Source organism: Ambystoma mexicanum, chromosome 7q (assembly GCF_040938575.1).
Source record: "Ambystoma mexicanum isolate Mex_15411 chromosome 7q, UKY_AmexF1_1, whole genome shotgun sequence".
Lineage (NCBI taxonomy): Eukaryota > Metazoa > Chordata > Amphibia > Caudata > Ambystomatidae > Ambystoma > Ambystoma mexicanum.
Window position 1 is genome coordinate 1,012,048,547 of NC_090941.1, and position 19,153 is coordinate 1,012,067,699.

At 44.3% G+C, this 19,153-nt stretch overlaps 1 protein-coding gene across 1 annotated transcript in view; it reads right to left on the minus strand.

Annotated features, from left to right (window-relative positions):
* ATG16L2 (autophagy related 16 like 2) overlaps positions 1 to 17,641 on the minus strand; it is a 920,492-nt gene extending 902,851 nt beyond the window's left edge. The window contains exon 1 of the mRNA XM_069640243.1: positions 17,476 to 17,641. Coding sequence (XP_069496344.1) covers positions 17,476 to 17,614 — 139 coding nt within the window. The 5' untranslated portion in view covers positions 17,615 to 17,641. The remainder of the gene's footprint in view (positions 1 to 17,475) is intronic.
* Between the last annotated feature and the right edge of the window lie 1,512 nt (positions 17,642 to 19,153).

The window sequence follows — 19,153 nt, forward strand, 5'->3', positions numbered from 1 at the left end:
ATAGACATTAGCACGGTCGGTGGACAACGGACCTTTAACATCAGCTGTGGCGGCAGTCACAGAGGCAGTGGGAGTAAAACCCATACTTACACCTATTCAATAAAACACTTCAGGTGGACAGAGACTAGGGAGAGAGGATTTGAGGGGGGGCGGTGCTTTTCTCTAGTACATGGTAGGGACTGGGAGAGACATTGAGGGGCTTTTAGAAAAAGCCCGTAGGATGCTGGCCCACCCTGGAAGGGGGAAGTAGGAAAGACAGCACATAGGATTCTAGGGAAAAGAGAAGGGATCAAAAGGCTATGGGATGCCGGGCAGTGTTAAGCAGGATGTAAAACATAAGGGGAGCGAGCCGGTGAGCACCAGGAGGAGTAAAACAAATGGAGAGCATGCTGGATGAAAGTGAGAAAAAGGAGGGGTGGTCTAGAAATAGAGCCTGTAGGGATGGGAAAGCAGGAAAGAGGGTGGGGGATTGCAGATGCACACTGAGAGGGGTGGGCATAAGCGAGAAAGCACACCATGAGAGAGAACTGACAGTAAAAGGAACCAGGGGGATTCTGGGAATGGTGATCAAGAGGACTCCCCCGATAGTAGGGGGGAGGAAGCGCCCATGCAATGCTGGGAAGTGTCATCAGGTTGGTGGGTGTGTAAAATAACTAGATAGGTACGCAGTAAAAGATGTGGTTGGATGCTGGGAGGAATAAGCTATAGAGCCTATTAGTTGCCAGAGAAATAGAAAATGAGAGCGAGCCCATAGGATGAAGGCATCATCAGCAGGAGTAGTCAAACGTGAGAACGACCACAATGCTATGAGGAGTATACAGGAAAGGGGAAAAAAAGACAATGGCTAAAATGCACGACGCAAAACACAGACCAACATTACAAACCAACTTAAAGCGGACCATCAACCTTGTGACTCAAAAAATAAGTAACAGGTGTGTCTTAAAAATAAAATGTGAGTGATGGAGTGGAGTGGGACTATGGCCTGTTATTAAAAAAGAACTTGTCACCGCAGCGTGAGTTACTGAAATCAAAATATCAAAAAGTGTGATAAAACACCTGCTGCACAATGAGAAAGGGACATGACAACAACAGAAGAGCAGAATAGTGCACTGATTCAGTCACCGTGCAAATAAGAGGCAAAGAAGGACATAGGAGCCACTTGTGGAGGACAGGTAAAAAGTCAACATGCAACTCAACATGGAAAAAGTGTATTTTGTGCCACAGATTTGCCAAAACACAGACAAGGAAGACACAAAAGGGGGTGAGAGTGGAGAAGCAAGTAGTGGGCAGCTGGGGACCCCACCAATAAGTCTAGCAGAGATATCAACTAAGTGATAGAACAATAACCCACTTCTGAATTTGGAATCATAAATAGAGTTTTGCATGAGCAGGACAAAAGCAGCATCGCAGAAAAAGGTTCTATATAGAGAACCATGCAATGAAAAAAGTCGGCGGGCGGAGGGGACAGACAAAGTGATGCTAATCAACTGAAAGTCATCAGGAGATTCGATTGAGAAATGCATGCAGCTCAGAATTCACATTGATGCCAAATGGAACCCTACCTAGCACTGCTATCCATGTGGGCTCGGTCTCCAGTGTTCCAGAGGATGCAATAAACGAGAATGAAATTAAGTAGTGCATTTTATCATGAGAATTAAATCAAAGGGTGTACGTTGAGGGAAGACTTGAAATAAGGGGATGCATTCCCACAAGCAGGCTCTGCATTTTAAGGACAGGTGTAAGAGGGTGCTCCGTTTTAAGGGACTGATGCAATCCAAATCACGTATTTCCCCACTTTGTTTACAAGTACCAAAAATGCAAAGTGATGTGTGCCCAAAAAGCAATAAGCAGCTAATATCAAACCTGTTATTGAACAATTTGAGTGCTCAGTAAATTCGCTTCCGAGTAATATGTTAATTACTAAAAGGCAAGCCTTGAAATACCCTGCCTCATAAAATCACCTGTTTATAATCATTGTTGGCATTCTCCTAATTGTTATTTATGATTTACTCTCCCAAATAGATAGCATACACACGCACACACATCAAACAAGCAAACATCTTGGAAATAGACGGGGAAGCATACATGCACACATCAAACAAGCAAACATCTTGGAAATAGACGGGGAAGCATACATGCACACATCAAACAAGCAAACATCTTGGAAATAGACGGGGAAGCATACATGCACACATCAAACAAGCAAACATCTTGGAAATAGACCGGGAAGCGTACGTGCACACATCAAACAAGCAAACACCTTGGAAATAGACGGGGAAGCATACGTGCACACATCAAACAAGCAAACATCTTGGAAACAGACGGGGAAGCATACGTGCACACATCAAAGAAGCAACACCTTGGAAATAGACTGGGAAGCATACATGCACACATCAAACAAGCAAACATCTTGGAAATAGACTGGGAAGCATACGTGCACACATCAAACAAGATAGCGTAGTTACGTTTTGCTGTGATTAGTTAAGTATTTTGTGATTGTGTTTACTTTTAGCTGTCTTGAAAAGTGCCACAGATTAAGAAGTCAACTACAGGCTATTTGTAATTTGGCCATTGTCACTGACACAATGATGTACCCATCCCAGGGCTAATTACCTAAACATTACCGCGCATCGGGCGAGCATGTCACATACAGCTGCAGTCCTCGACAATGCACAAGATGCACATTACAAAGGTAGTGCAGGAAACTAAGAGACGGGGCAGGCAAAACGGAATAGTTTGCCAAGCACAAGCCTCGTGTGAAGCCTGTGAAAATTCACAGCACGTGCAGGTGACCAGACAAAGCGTTTCAGAACAGACGGAAGCACTCTGAGGAGCAGCCTGTCCGTTTTAGGAATGCATTACTACGCTGGGCTACGTGGACTATTGGACAGGCATACCAAGCCCCTCTGCCAGTGAGAGATTTCAGGCATGGCAGATAATGTCCTGGGCAAATGCTTTTATTTAATTGTATGATGTATATGTAGTGACCATCTTGAGGTAAGGATAAGATTTTTAAAAAGGACCTGCCGCTGAGCACATGTGCTGAATGACAGGTATTCTAAGATGCAAACGGTGCATCACAGCTCTCAAACTGTCACCTTTTTCCATATGGGTCCGTTTACACTGAAATGCTGGTCTAACCTGTACAAAGCATTAAAAGCAATTAAGTATGCGAGAGGGGCTAGCTATTGATGTAGTGCTTTTGGGGGGTCATTAACATGGAGCTCTGCTTCCTCTACCAAGGGGCACTGCAGTTAGCAAGGTCACATTGTTGGAAAGTCACATACATGCAGTGGTGGACTGGGACCCAAGGGAGGCCCGGGAAATAATTTTCAAAGTGGCCACATTTGACACATTTTGAGCAAACTGGATCCTTTTTCTATGAGAAAATTTGGAAATCCCTACACAAAAGTAGCACATGAGGGAGCAGGGCGCATATGCATATTGTGAAATCTCCATAGTTCCCTGTAGGCCAATCCACCACTGGTTGATTTACATTTCACTAACATTCTGTATCCAAGGGCAGCGCATAAATAATATAAGAGTCCCTCTATGAAATCACCAGCAGTCAATGGAATGTCTGACCGTTTTCTTTAAACCTATTAACTGCTAGGGACGTACCAGTCGACTTCCTTGTGCCATTAACTATCTATAATAGAGAAAAACACCCCACCACGTAAAGTGTACAGAAAGCATCTAAAGCACCTGCTCTGCTTCTTTTACAAATGTAGGGAGCTAGAATTTTTCATGAGGAAATTGGTTGGATGTATAAACCGCAGCACATGCCGTGTTTAGATACATGAGTTGAAAGATAAACTGGTAATATTAAAAACACTTTGCAAACTTTTCAATCTGCATTTTAAACAGAAAAACATGGCTCTTGTGTGGCCCTCACTTGATGGTTCTATCCCACAGTTTACTCTCCATTGTTTAAAACAATTGCCTGTTTTCTTCTGAAACATTCCCCCACTGCAATGCTCTTCCAATTAAGGTTTTGGAGTAATCAGGATTTCAATGTCAGGGCACCCTAGGCGCAACTTGGAATGAATGAATGCTTTGGCTTCCGCTTTCTAGTTGAAAGCCTGAAGCGTGCCCCCCACTGAACACAAGATCTATTCCAGGCTGTCAAGTCATTGGGAGAAGATTCAGCCTCCAACTTTTGCAATGCATGCGAAAGTAACTCCCTGAAGGGCAGGCATGGTCCTTGTAAAAGTGAGTTACACTGCACAATCTCGATTTTTAGCGTGTTCTTTTTACATCGCTCTAAGTAAACAATACGTGTTTCATCAAAAATCAAAGTGAGAGTACATCGACAGACGCAACGTTGTATGTGTAAAACAGGGACTTATGTTTCTAAATTGACCACCCACTCCGGTGGCCACCCTTCCCACTGTCAAACGTTGTCCTAGCTCTGCAGATACCCTCTAAAGTTGCAACCAGCCCATAGCAAACAGAGCGCCCCGTGGGCCTCCCTAAGGTCAAGCAGTAGTCATGCCCACCATCAAACAAGGGCCACCGTTGAGGGCCCTTCCCCAGTGCATTACTTCCCAGAAAATGCATGCAAGCCATGCAAACTTTCAAATCCACTAAACACTCGTCTCACTGGAGCAGTTAGGCACCAGAATGTGGGCCACATTGGGAGGCAATTCTGTGCAGTTAAGGCACTAAAAAGGGATTTTTTGCCCATGTGCGCACTTGGTGGTTGTGGTTCGGCAGTGGAGGGTGTGGGAGATTGTGAGCCTCACAAGTAAAATATATAGGAAAAGCTGAGGAACAGAAAAACTGGTTAGGGAGGGATATGGGGTAGTAAATGGAGGAACACCCCAAAGGAAAAGTAAAGCAAAATGGAAGGAAGCCAATAGTCATATTCAGTGCAGAAGATCCTGTTATCTATAAAACAGCGTTGATGCAATCCGTGACTTTCTGTGCTTCATCCAGGGAGCTGTTTTCCATGCACACTTCATTTGAAGAGCACATAGAAACACAGGCAGCCACAGGCAGCACAGATGCGGCTGCACAGATGCCGTTTCTAGCATATTGACTTCAGGTTTTCTGTTACAGGGATCTGCACACAACGACCACCTCAAGAAAGTGCGTTCTTTGTGTATGTAGTTTTGGAGACACAAACGAAATCCGCTTCAGCCTAATCGCAACGGAGGTGAACTCTTAAGTGAGCATTGCATTAGCCCGGGCATTGCTGCCAAGGTGCCACTGTTGATCTTTGGTATACATGTTGTCGCCTATAATCCACCCCCTGGTGTGTGGGACGTGTGCTGCTCCCCCACACCACAGTACGTGCCTGCTTCTATAATTTAAGAATTGCTCTTAAATTCCATTTGCATTTGATGTGTTTGTAACAAAGAAAAATATTGCACCAGGTGTGCTGTGATTATCAGCAACACCAAGCACCAAGCAAAGCGCCTGCACTCCTGCAATGTAGGAACCAGACATGTGAGCAGCGTGATGTGTATATGCCAAAAGATTTCATGTCTGCACAAGGGGGGGGGGGGTAAATTGCGATGCAGAAACGGACCCATCCCACAGAAAAAGCCTTGGGCTTTTCGGCAGATTGAGCGTTGACCTCCAAAAAATGCATAGAGGGTTCTTTCATTTTAGTCAAACACATGCTCATTACTGGAATGCCCTCCCACATTTGCACGGGTCTAAAATATACATTATTAACCCAAATGTCCAACGCAAAGAATAATACCGACTTGCACCGGGCTTTACACACTACCGCTGGCCGTTGCTTGAACATCCTGCAAGCTCCGGATTTAAAGGATAGTTCCGGGACTTTTTTTTTCATTGTTCCTACGGTTCGGCCATGTGTTTTTAAGCATAAATCGGTAGATCGTAGAAAACTTTCCTATGGACCTTACCCGACTTTTCGTCCATTAACGCACTCGAAATCAGCCGCCATTTTGTGATAATCCTATCATTTCCCCCCATCGACCTGGCTCACCTGCGTTTGCGGCACTAAATCAAATCCCCCGCCCCTGACATCAGCAGACGCGTACCGCCCATTTCCCAACGCCAAAGCACGTTTCGAGTCAACAATCGCTGCGCCTCAGCTAATGAAGTGTCGCCATGGAAATGGCAGGACGCCTCTTTCCTCAATAAGTATAAACACACCGTTTCACAACACACAGCAGCAGATTTTCGATTCCATTACTCTCTCTGTGTTACTTTGAGTATTCTGTGACTCGTTTCTGTGCTCTGGTCAGCTACCTTCGCTGCTTCTAGGCCTTGTGAACACCTGTACCATCTCTGTAAATTATTTTACTTTCTTTACCACACAATGGCTACAATAATGCCGTATATGTACGAGCCCGAGTACATCGAGGAGGAACTACTGGAAAGGCAAGCACGCGAAAACGATGGGGATTCGGACGGCAGTTGGGAGGACCAGTCAACGGATGAAGAGCCTGGACCATGTCGCATGGACGGCGTCTCCACCTGGTGCACGTGCAATCGGTGCGAGCTAATGCCAACTGAGGAGGAGAACTGCTGCTGCCGTGAAAATTCCGGGTGCTTGGCCTACATTTCGGAAGGCGAGCCAAGTCCGCAATGCATCACCGAGCTGCCAGAGTTCAGGGAAGCCTGCCTCTCACGGACCGTGTTGAGGATGATGATGGTGCTTATGCACGAACTTCGCGGCACTGTTCGTCCGCGTAATCCGAGTAACGAGTAAGTATACTCTGGTTGTGATGTGAGTGATGCCACTACTATTTCATGGTCGTCTCCCACATATAAAATTACATCTACATATCATTCGAACGCATGTAAATTGGTTCCATATTGTGCATTTTCTAGATAGAATTTTTTTCAAAGCAGAATGACATTGATAAGAAAGTTTTGTCATTTTAATACAGTTTGCATCTTTCTTTTTCACAGGTGGTACAGGCTGGTGGCCTATCGTTGCTTCACTTAGTGGCTTCACGGGAGGCTCGGACACCGCGTTCGGAGAGTAATACCTGCCTGTGCGGTACTTGCCATTAGACAACATTTCCCCAGCGACAGTGGACAATACCGCAGATTTTCCCTGGATGTGCTGCAACCGAAACTTTACAATGTGTAATGTTTATTATTTATATTCAATTGAAATTAAGATCTAAAATAAAACCCAACATATATTTTAACAATGGTTGTTTTGATTTTTTAAATGAATCTAGTGTGTCGCCATTGAATAGTCTTCCTGTGCCTTGTCTTGTCACACCACATGTCTCCGGCCAGCATCCTCCCTCACGCTGGCCGCCCACCTTCAATCCACATAACCGTTGAACCCATATGCAGCAGACATACATATGTTATTTTGCGGGTTGGCATCAAGCCTCCCGGCCTTGCCTCCTCCCCCAAAAATACTTACCACACCACTTTGTTCAAGCGTTGGCAATAAAAGGCCGTTGGATTTTATTGATACAAAACATGGTTATAGGTAAATAATCAATATGGTTGATCATAATAAATCATCCTTTTGGGCACCGGGTACAGAGATGACCACCTCTGGCCCGTGCCGCCTTGCCACCACAGGCCAGCCTGCTGCTGACTAACTGCCTAGGCATCCAGGGTCTCCAGGGTGAACTGCACCCATATATTCTCCTGGGAGGGTGAGGTATTTATAAACTCACCCCCCTGCCTTCCATGTACTAGATCCTGCAGCCTGCCTCTTACATGCAGTTAGATGGCCTCTCCTTGGTGAGGCCCTGCGGCAAACGAGTCTTGTCTGAACGACCACCGCCCCAATCCACCCCCCGCCCTATCAAAGGCAGTTCGCACCGGGGTACTTGCGCTGGCAAGTGGAGCTGTCAGGGAGCGATAAAGGCCAAGAGGTGCCAAAGACCATGTACACTTCAAAGTGGTCTATAGAGCATGGGTTGTTGTTCCCATGTCTACCTCCAGACCCCGTGTCTCCTGCCAAGCATCCCCCCTCACGCTGGACGCCCCCCTGCAAACAGCATAATGCCACGACATATTCACGTCATTCATTCACAAACACAAAACCCCTGTTTCGAATTCTTTATAACCCACTTCATATTTCTAATGAGAACTTCTTTGCGCTTTGCTAGTCAACCCGTGAAGGTGCTGGTTAGCTGCTCTTCGTCTCTGTGAACTTCCGTGACCACTTCGAGCAAACTCGTCAGTTTGCAACCTGTGAACTGCTCCCTGTTCTACGACAAGAAACTACTCTGATCCCTGCATCTAACTGTTTGTTCGTCAAGGTAAGGCCATGTACCATAATCATTTTGCGTCCAATTTTTTAATTTATATCTATTTGCTAGTAGTCATCAAATTGCATCCATGTTTTCTTTTCGTTCAAGACAGTACATGCAAGGAACTAGTCACATGTTCTGAGTTTAGTCAAATTATTTTTCTATTTTTTTAAAGTTATTCAAATACTTATCTGCATGTGAATAACGTGTATAGTTCCAAGAACCAAAACGAACCTTGCATTGAACCTTTTATGTGTCATTTAATTTTTTAACACATTGGTATTCATAAAGAATTGTTGATCTTTACTTTTCAGAACTTTCCACAATGCCTGCCTGTTCCATTGGCGGTTGCCCTTCGAAGACCCATAAAAAATCTGAAGGTACTATAATGCATGTTTTCCCTAAGACAATAGATCAGATAAGAGAATGGGTCCGATATTGCGGATATCCACCGTCTGAGCTTGAAAGTAGAGTCCTAGAAGTCTTTGCGGACAAGAGGGGTGATCGATACCGCATCTGCAGCAGGCACTTTAGCTCAGACATGTACTCCACATCATTGCTAATAAAGAAGAACACACCGCGAGCGAAGCGAAAATTGCTCTCAACCGCTATTCCCACTCTATTCGTCCACATCCCTCCACTGGTGAGTCAAGTTTATGGATTTAGCTCTCGGCCTTGCGGTAGTGTGTAGCATTAGCTAACAATAATTTCCCCATTTATGTATCCACTCAATATGAAGGCGGAAGATTCTCCATCAGTGTCGTTATTGCAGTCATCAGCCACTTCAAGCGCCTATCGGGTAATCTTACTTAGCTATTCTGCCACTGACTTGTTTTAGGCATGTAAATCAATAGTTTTAATTTATCGTGTAATTATTTTACCTAATGGTAAACCCTAGTACTCGTCCTCTAGTCTTTGTTTTCAGTTATAATTATTGTTATCCAAAATAATGCAAGTACTGTCTTTCAGGGAGATGCTGAGGAGTCCAACGCATTGACGACAACCGTTGATGTCACTCAGATGCTCGAGGTACGTCTCCAGACAGTTCTATCGATGGAGATCATCAGATCTTGCATTCTTGTAGCGTGATTGTTACACACAATGTTTCTTTCGTTTTTAGCCATTGATATGTCCTTCTGTCGTCGCCCTCCTATGGGTCTTCTTTTTTCAATATTGTGTTCATTACTAATGAAAGTCCTATGTTTCAGGGAGTCGATGGAGCATTAGTCCAAGAAGAAGGGGGAGCATGCAGTTACAGGTCGGCGGAATGTTCTACAAGAACATCACCCCTAGTAGTTGATGCAGATCTCTGGGTGGTGACACTTCCAACGATCGAGCAAATCGAATCATATTTAGATATCCATTACTTATTTTAGACAACTGATCATTTGTGCAGGTCTATTTAGATGAGCCGTTGACGCCTGCACAAAGTTTATGTCCTTTTTAACAAAATAGAAAACCATACTAATGCAATTACTGTGTTTCAGGGAGTTGCTGAAGCGTCATCTTCAATAATATCATCAATGGAAGTCTATGCGGAGCCCGAGGTATGGATCTTGACAGTTCCATCTAACTAGATCAACAATGCGTGAATAATTGTCGTTTGAATGTTCTACACAATGCGTTCATTCGTGTTTTGCTATTGAGATGTACGTGGGTATTGGTCCCCAAGTACATTTTGTGTTTTCAATATTATTATACATACTAATGAAAGTTCTATGTTTCAGGGAGTCGATGGAGCGTCAGTGCGTGATGGATGTGCTTATCATGAAAATATAGTCGTTGCAGCGCAAGAGGAAGTGGAGACATGCACACACGAGTCGGAGCAACAGCGTCCTGATGTTGAAGTTCGAGGCAAGAAAGTTTCAAAGAAAAGAAAGCAAAAGAAGGTTAGTGTCCTGGTCACTATATTATGTTGTTTTTCACTGTTAATAGTTCAATACTGCAAGTTGTGTTTAAACTGAACATCCCTTTTCCAATCTGTCCTCTAGTTGCGAGTGGGTGTACGAACTAGATCTACACAGACAGTGAAGCGAACGAGAGATGTTGCTTGTCAAACCTTTTGGCAGGGACTTGAGACTGGAGATGCATCGTGCCAATGGGAAGAATATGAAGTGATTGACAACGGAGCTATACCACCACCAGCCATTGATAGTGAATGTCCTCCTGGTAGTTCGGATGCAGTCGGAGATCAATTCACAGAATCCACACCCGCAAAAACTAAGACCGCGAGAAAGTTGAAGAAATTGTTTTATTCACCCATCGCCGGAGAAGGAACAGATGTTGCAATGGAAGAGAATGAAGTGGACGACAATGAAACACCATCAATATCACTGAACATAGCGGAAGACGATATCAGAGATTCTACCTTTCATGTGAGTGACATGTCATCAACGTTACAGGCCGAACCAGCTGGGATGCAGAGTGACAGTATAAGGAAAGAGGCCAAATTCATTGTATTCGATAGTTGTTTGATTGATATTATTATTAGGATGAAATGTGGGCATTCGGTTGGTGGGGAAGTATGTGGGGAGCCATTGATTAATGTGACTCGTGCAATTCGAGGCACTAACCTTAAAATACATGCCACCTGTACAAAATATCATCCTTTCTCATGGTCTGCACAACCCATGCTGGGGCAACTGCCAGCAGGCAATCTACTTTGTGCAGCGGCCGCACTTTTTAGTGGTTCAAGTTTTAAAAAGTTAGAGTATTTCTTTCAGTTTGTGGGAATCCATTTCATTGCGAAAACTCAGTTCTACAAATACCAAATCGATTATCTATTTCCAGCCATTAGCGAAGCTTGGAGAATGTAAAAAATGTCTATTGATAGTACATTCACGGGCAAACGGTTCAGGCTAGCCGATGATGGACAGTGCGACAGCCCAGGATTTTCAGCCAAGTACTGCACCTACCACTTTCAGGACATGGAAAGTAAGAAAATTGTGAGTTCGGTGGTCGTGCAGGTGTCACAAAGTACATCCTCAGTGGCCATGGAGAAAGTTGGCTTTGTAGCATCATTGCAAGAACTACAATCGCGGGGAATGGTGATCGACCTGATAGCCACGGACAGACACGTTTCAATTGCCAAGACAATGAGAGAAGAGTACAAAAATATAAATCACCAATTTGACGTATGGCATCTTGCAAAAACAATCAATAAAAAAATGTCGGCTGCAGGTAAAAAAAAAGATATGCAAGGTATTTCACAGTGGTCCAAGTCAATCAGCAACCATCTTTGGTGGAGCTCAAAAACATGTGGAGGGTCGTTGGAAATTCTACTGGAAAAATGGCGGTCAGTAATGCTACACTATAGCAACGTTCACCGCTGGACCACAAACCAACATTTCCACAATTGTGAACATGGCCATTTGTCCACAGAGGAGGCACGGAAGAAGAAGTGGTTGATTCCTTCATCACCCACTCACAAAGCCATTGAAAAGATTGTATTTGATAAAACTATAACAAGAGATTTGAGGGGACTCACGGAATTCTGCCACACAGGAGATTTGGAGGTGTTCCACAATATGTGCCTAAAGTACAGGCCAAAACGATTGCATTTTGGCATGGAGGGCATGATAAATCGGACTCTTCTAGCGGTCTTGGCACATAACCATAATGTTGGCCGTCAACAAAGTAGGACGACCGGAACTTTAGGGACGCTTCGCTACAATAAGGCCTTCACTAAAAGAAGTAAACAATGGGTGATCAAACCAGTGTTTCAGGATATGCAATATGAGTTTATTGAGAGACTTATTGTTGATGTCCTAGATAGGCACATACATGGAGTTGTGAACGAACCTGTGCAGGGGACAACTGCATTGCCACCCAACATTGCCTCTGTTCCATGTCCACCTAAAGCAGAGCTCATTGAGAAATACACATCACGGTTTAAATGATTGTAATTTGATTGTCTGTTCTCTCGAGTCTCCTCATGTCGCAGGCCCATTGAATATGTGTATCTATGTAATGTGTAAATAAAAGTGATTGCTCAGTGTACATGCAATGTGTCTCTCCACCGTTGCCCCTCCCTTCACCGTGCAGTTGTGCGAACCACCCGGGTGTCACCTGTGACTTTGCTCTGGAGTCTCCTCATGTCGCTGGCCCATTGAATATATGTAGCTATGTATTGTGTAAATAAAAGTGATTGCTCAGTGTACATCCAATGTGTCTATCCAACCTTGTTCATTTGCGCATTAAATTAAACCAAACAGTAATATAAATCATTTTTCAAAAAATATAGAATGTCTCCGTATTTATGGTTCTCTGGGGCTGCAAATGCACGCAGACAAAATGCAAAGATGGAGTGTAAACTTCAAGTCCTGTGAGATGGCCTTACACTGAATGTAGCTAACTAGGAATGTGTGCTCGTCGTTCAAAGTGAAGGTCAGCTGCTGTGATTTTTTGCTCGGGTGCCGGAATGGCCCACGACTCAGTATAAGGTTCTATTGTTATTTGACCTTGACAGGCCGGGACCATCCCGAAAGACTTCTTTTTGGGGGTGTGGTGCAATAACGTAAACGATAATGAATATAATTTCAGAAACGAAAGCCATTTAATGTTCGTTCATTAGAAGAAATAACGTCGGCATAGAAGGAGTGGTATTTCGGGGCTGCCCTACGCACAGACACAATGGAAAATGCAAATATAATGTAAGTAACTCTTTAGATGAGTTTATACCGCAATTTAATTACTATACAGTAGCTTTAAAGACGGGTTAAGTTGTACTTGTTCGTTCTATGTGGCATATTGTTTTGTACCGCGCACTATCTTGAGGAGAACCATCTCCTTTTACGGAAGCATCTCAAAACCTTCCTCTTTGCTTCTGCTTTCGCTCTCCCTCTCCCCTGCTACAACTGGTCCACGGTCTGCGACCTCGGTCCTGGGCCCTTCCACTCTCCACCTGCACTGCCTCCCTGTCAACCCCTGCACTGGGGGACTGTCTCAGTATCCTACAGCCCCCCCTTCCCAGCACTTGTTCTGCACTTACCTTGCACTCGCCACCAGCTGTCCCTATGTATTTATTATTTTATGCTACTTACCTTGTACTCCACTTCCCCCGTCCCCTTCCCCTTGCACTTTTACCTTCCCCCTACCCCTGCACGATCTGAATGACACCTGGCCTAGTAGGATCGTTGTCTGTCTTCTCCTTGTTCCCCCCCTCGCTGCCTCGCCACGCCTTGAAACACTTGTGTATAGGCGCGTTGCAAATGCCATATTATATCATATCAGTGACGAAGTGGTCCACTGGCGCTCAGGCGGCTCTGAAAAAGGCAGAGGAGGGGGGGTGGGTTACTGGAAATGACGTATAATACCCAGTTGCACTGTCCTAGCTATGAAATAATTTCCCGACCTAATATATAAAATGAATAATTTTAATAAAGATCTGATGGTGAGACTAATTTCATTTTTTATGTTTTTAAAACAGGTACATCCTTCATTATTGTATGTGTCACGAGTACCAGACACCGGCGGATGGCTTTTACAACCGCCAGTTGCTTCTCCGCGTGAACAACGTTACCACCCTGACCATTTTATGGGACGATCGCCAAGTACAAGTATGCCCTTACGCGGTACTAATGGCTAGATGCAACATACATACCGTTGTGGTGGCCTAGTGCCTCGTTGTTGGAACAGCCATGCGATTATCAGTGCGACCGAAGAGCTTATTTTATCGTAAACCAACACCCTGTGTACTGCACACGAACATCGCTTGCCTCAAGACAAACTATTTTGGATCGAGAGCAAAGAAAAATGCAAATCGCTGAATATTCTCTAAACATTTGATGTCAAATAAATGTACTTTACCAAATTTACAATCTTGCGGTTTGATTTAAAAGTACAGTTTCATATTCCGAATTGTGGCGCGCTGTGTTGTGAGCTGATCTGTGTTGGTTTCCGGGTTCTGTGTGGAGTCGCGTAGAAGACGCCTGGGCGCGTTTGCCTACGCAGCACAGTCACGTCACGGATAGAGGCGGGGAATATGAATGTTTTGATAAAGTCTGTTTCAGGGGCGGGGGATATGATTTAGTGCCGCAAACCCAGGTGAGCCAGGTCGATGGGGGGAAATGATAGGATTATCACAAAATGGCAGCTGATTTCGAGTGCGTTAATGGACGAAAAGTCGGGTAAGGTCCACAGGAAAGTTTTCTACGATCTACCGATTTATGCTTAAAAACACATGGCCGAACCGTAGGAACAATAAAAAAAAAGTCCTGGAACTATCCTTTAACGTTTGCTACGGTGCGTCGTTAGGTGGGACAGAGGAAGGCACTATTTCAGCCTTATCACATGTATAATAAAGCTGTCAGAGACAATGTTAGTTTGAGTATTTCATTGTAGAGGAGGAAACTCGTTGCAGGCTCAGGACAAATAGCATGCTTTATGCTTTTACCCTTGGGGCGCAAGGAGAGCAGTATGAGCAGGGACACATCTGCGAGTTGAGCTCCTCCAGCCAGCCCATTGTGCCGACACTTGTGTCCTGTGACTCATCTTTAGTTCCGGGCCCCTTCCGTTCACATGAGGACCTTCACGCAGGTCTGTCAGATCCTGAAGGAGCCAGCTAAGCATACCAAGGCACGTGTAATTTTGTGCCCCCTCAGAATGCACAGGTACGAGCCGACATGGCATGGAATAATCATCATAATGCGCATGCGCACACATTTATGTATCCTTCCTCCCCCAAGAAAAGAGGCCCTATGTCCCGATGCCCACCGGGGAAACTCCCGGTGTCCCGGTGGGCCAGTCCAGGCCTGCATACATGGATCTTCAGCAGGAGCAGAGAGCTGGAAGCTCCCTCTGCAGCCTGTAATCCCCTGCCCATTTCATTTCAAGTCTGGGATCTATACTATTGTAGACTGCTGCTGGTTGCCATTAGTGGAACTGTAAGAAAATATCTACTGGAACTGTGACACAGGCAGGACTGCTGGAGGTGCGGAGGGAGCATAGATGTCCAAGTAGGACAGGCGGGAAAAGAGAGGGTGCTCCTAAATTGCTTCTCATTTTGTTCTCTAGAGTCAAAAGAGATGATGTTTTCCTCCTTCAAAAACTAGAAAAAGTGTGGTGGGGGCTGTTTAGATTTTTCTTTCATTGTCTACCCTGATTGTTCTAAACTCAATGTATAAATGGTTAAAGCATCAAGACAACGAAATTAGAAGCGAGAAGAGGAAAAACAGACTTTCTAACGTTGCACAATCAGTTAACAAAATCTGATCCATTTCCTCTGTATGGATTTGGTGGTTACAGCTGGAGAGGCTTTTCATTGGCTGATTAGCACTTTTATGCCTTAAGCGTTTTAGCCCTATAGACGAGTTATTAAGATATAATATGCAGACAATGGTCCCGAAGTGGCCAGGAGTAGTTGTGAAAAAAAAGGAAAGTAGGCAAAAATGAATATTCAAAAGGATACAAAGATCAAAGAGACAGGCTATTTGGTTTGGCCATCAATGCCCTTGCAGGGATTGTAAGAAGAACACAATAGAAGAGTATATGCTTGACCACTTATGCAGCAGACTTCCCAAAATGTGGCTCTTTAAGCAACGCAAACTCTCCCTGCGGCCCCCTCCTCGCCAACACAAGAACTAGAAGAAAGCAGAACTTTGCAAGGCTTTGCAGACTGTACTTCTTATAGCTCAGCAGGAGACCCAGTGAAATAATTAGCTTGAAAAGGTAAAATCAACAAAAAATAAGCAATATGCTCGAACTGCGAAGAGAACTGATCATTAACTATGAATACATGTATTTTATTTTTGCATTTACAGCAGCACACCAGACCCTCAGGCATCAGGGCGCTAGTTACAGTAAGTGCAAAGCGACATTCTTCAAAGAGCAAGATCTACATGCAGGTTGCAAAACACAGATGGAAAAAATATGAGCTAGCAGAGCCTCGCCTCATGGTATGGGACTACATCAGGTATTTAAGCAAACATGGTTGACAATAAGAGTATGAATAAGCACATTCTGGCAAAAGTCTCACCTCATGGTACACGTAATACAGCAGGTATATAAGCAAAGATGGTTGACAAAAGTATTAAAGCACAATCTGGCAAAGGCTCACCTCATGCTAAGGGGCTACATTAGGTATGTAAGCAAAACACGATTGACAATAAAAGTATGAAAGCACATTTTTGAAAAGCCTTCCCTCATGGTATGGGGGAGGGGAGCCTATATCAGGTGTAAGCAGACATGGTTGACAATAAACGTATGAAAGCACATTCTGGCACGGTCCTGACAACAGCCGATGCGAGAGACTGCAGAACTCATAGACATGCACAAGCCCTGATTTGAAAAAGGCGACCAGAGCCAAAACGTCGTAAAACGGCAAACATATGACCTTTTTTCCATTATAATAAACCCAGGAAAAATCAAAACTGGTGCAGTTCTATGTGAGTGTGTTTTGTTTGTTCAATATTTTTGGTGGTTCTTTGGACTTTAACCACCTCTCTCAGCAAGACGCGACGGTAGAGTTTAAGAAACTAAACAGAAGGACTTAAATAATCATAAGTGGATAAGTGTCACCAAACAGACCAGCCCCGTCAAAAGCCAAAAGCGTGATTTTTCACATTCTGGCAAAGCCTTGCCTCATGTTACGGGGGCTAAATCGGGTGTGCAGGCAGACATAAATGACAGAGCAGGTAATGTCGATAACCAACATAATTGCTACATAAATGTCAGATGCGGTAGATTATAGGCAATATCCAAGTCAAATGGGTGGCTTGCCCGTGGGACATGTAGCCGTCGTGATCTAGAGGAGTAGGTGCTCGATACAAAGACACGTACAGTTGAATGGGGGAGCATGCAAGCATGGTATGTGCTAGCATCCCCGCCTACAACGTAGGGCTGCATCAGGAGCTATTGCACTGGATGTTGGATCTACGATAATGATATCATGTTAAGCAGTAATGGAACTACCAACAGTACCAGTAAAAGTAACTGAATTTGGTTTCCAACAATTCTCTCACTTAACCTCTGCAGTAGCCCCCTTGATGTACTGCTGATCATTTTGACTAAAATGTGTTGGGTGAGGAACATTTAACAACACACATGTGAAATGACATCAGACAGTCCACCTCCCAGCGAGCTCCCCACCCATAGCATAGGTAATGGACAGGACGAACTACACTCTTGCCAGTTGGTTTGCGCTAAGGCAGGAGCAGTGGCCGGTGTACACAGTGTGCAGGGCGTGCAGGCTGCACTAGCTCCAGTGGAAAGTAGTGAAGTTTCCAGAACTGGGCTCAACTCGGCTGCGGGGGGTGGCTTTACTTACACGACTGAATCACATGCTTGTAGCGCGCCTTCTGCACCCGATCCCTGTGCTTGAGCTGCAGAGCGATGTGCTGCTTCCAGCCAGGGATCGATCGCTGCCCTGAGAGCCCAGCTTCCGGGGACCTGCCGGCTGCAGCCATGGCACTGACAGCCCAGCCACAGGTAGCAGCAGTACACACACAGTGCTGTGGACATAGAAAAGGGACAACAGAGACACATGCTGCCCCCCCCCGTCCACTGATAATCGCGCCGCCATGATGAAATGTGTTTTATTTATACAATTGTGAAGTAAAGAGAGATATTGTACGTCGTTATAACCAATTAATGAAAAATAGTATATTATTTTGAAAATACTTTAAACTTAGATAAAAATGCATTATTGATAATATATTTATATATAATACAAATAGTCCGCAAAAAATATCAGAATCATACTAATACTGCCATTAAACAACCAAAAAGCTTATTGGGCTCAAGCAAATCAACTGGCAACACGAAATGGCCAGCTGTTAGATGAAGATTTTTCTATCTGTGCGGAAGGCTTCCTTTCGAGTATTACGGTTGTTTCTGCAGCGCTAAACTCAGAAGTGATTTCCCAACCAAAGTTCTTCCGCGAAAGGGGATTCCCCAGATCCAACCATTACCCCAAACGGCGGGGGGAAGAGCGCGAGCTAAATAGTGATTTTAATGCCGTCGCTCAGTGTCAGTAAAACTCTGTCGAATTGAACATAGTTGTAGCGAACTGTTTCTTAATGTCCTGATGACTTGTATCCGAAGAATTGGGCCCATCCTCCTGTGTACTGGATTCTTCCACCCCCACTTTAACATTTGGTTCAGGCGTTAAGATGTAAACAAAACAATGTGCTTGTCTCACGTGGTTAGCTTCAGCATGACATGTTATTTGACAAGACTTCCCGGCCTTCAGCGGTTTATTTTGAAAGCGCTTTATTACCATTTAATGTTTGTCCAGTACCAAATTGGCCCTGATTTGAAAAAGACATATGCAGTGTGTAAACACGTATTATGTTAAAGGGCAAAGACATTGACATTTTGTGAATACGTAATTAATAAATTGAAATTTTATGTCAAGTACATTTGTGTGGTGCAGGAATCTTTGTGTGAGGACAATTCACGTTCATCGCTTTATTACCATGCCACGTTCTACCAGCTTTGCAAAAAGTTAATACAAGCCATGTGAACAGTGCTTAATTTGTAAACAAATGAAGTGCTAGGGTCCAAATATTTTCTAGCATGCCATTGTCCATCGCCGAACACTGCTGCCCCCGGGCGGTCAACACGTTTAGGGCTGCACCTACAACTGCCAATGAGTTGGAGGTGATAGATAATTAACAAAATAACGTTTCCAAAACATCAAATCATAAATTAACATAGTGTAAAACAAGATGTGCAGGTGTGCTCAGCCCTGGTAAACACCACGACAAATTAAGCACTGCATGTAACAGTATAATCATCGTTCAGGGGTGGAGCTGTAAACAGGCTACTGGTGTAATGGAACTGTCTTGACCAGGTCTGCCTTCAGCCACTCCATTTAAAAGTACCAAGCGTGTTCTTCACTGGAGTCCTGTTAAAAATCGAGCATTGCAAAGCCAACGGGGTTGGCTTGCATGTGAGTAGAAGGTATTTGGCAGGCACTGATATTAGATGCCAAGGTAGTTGCA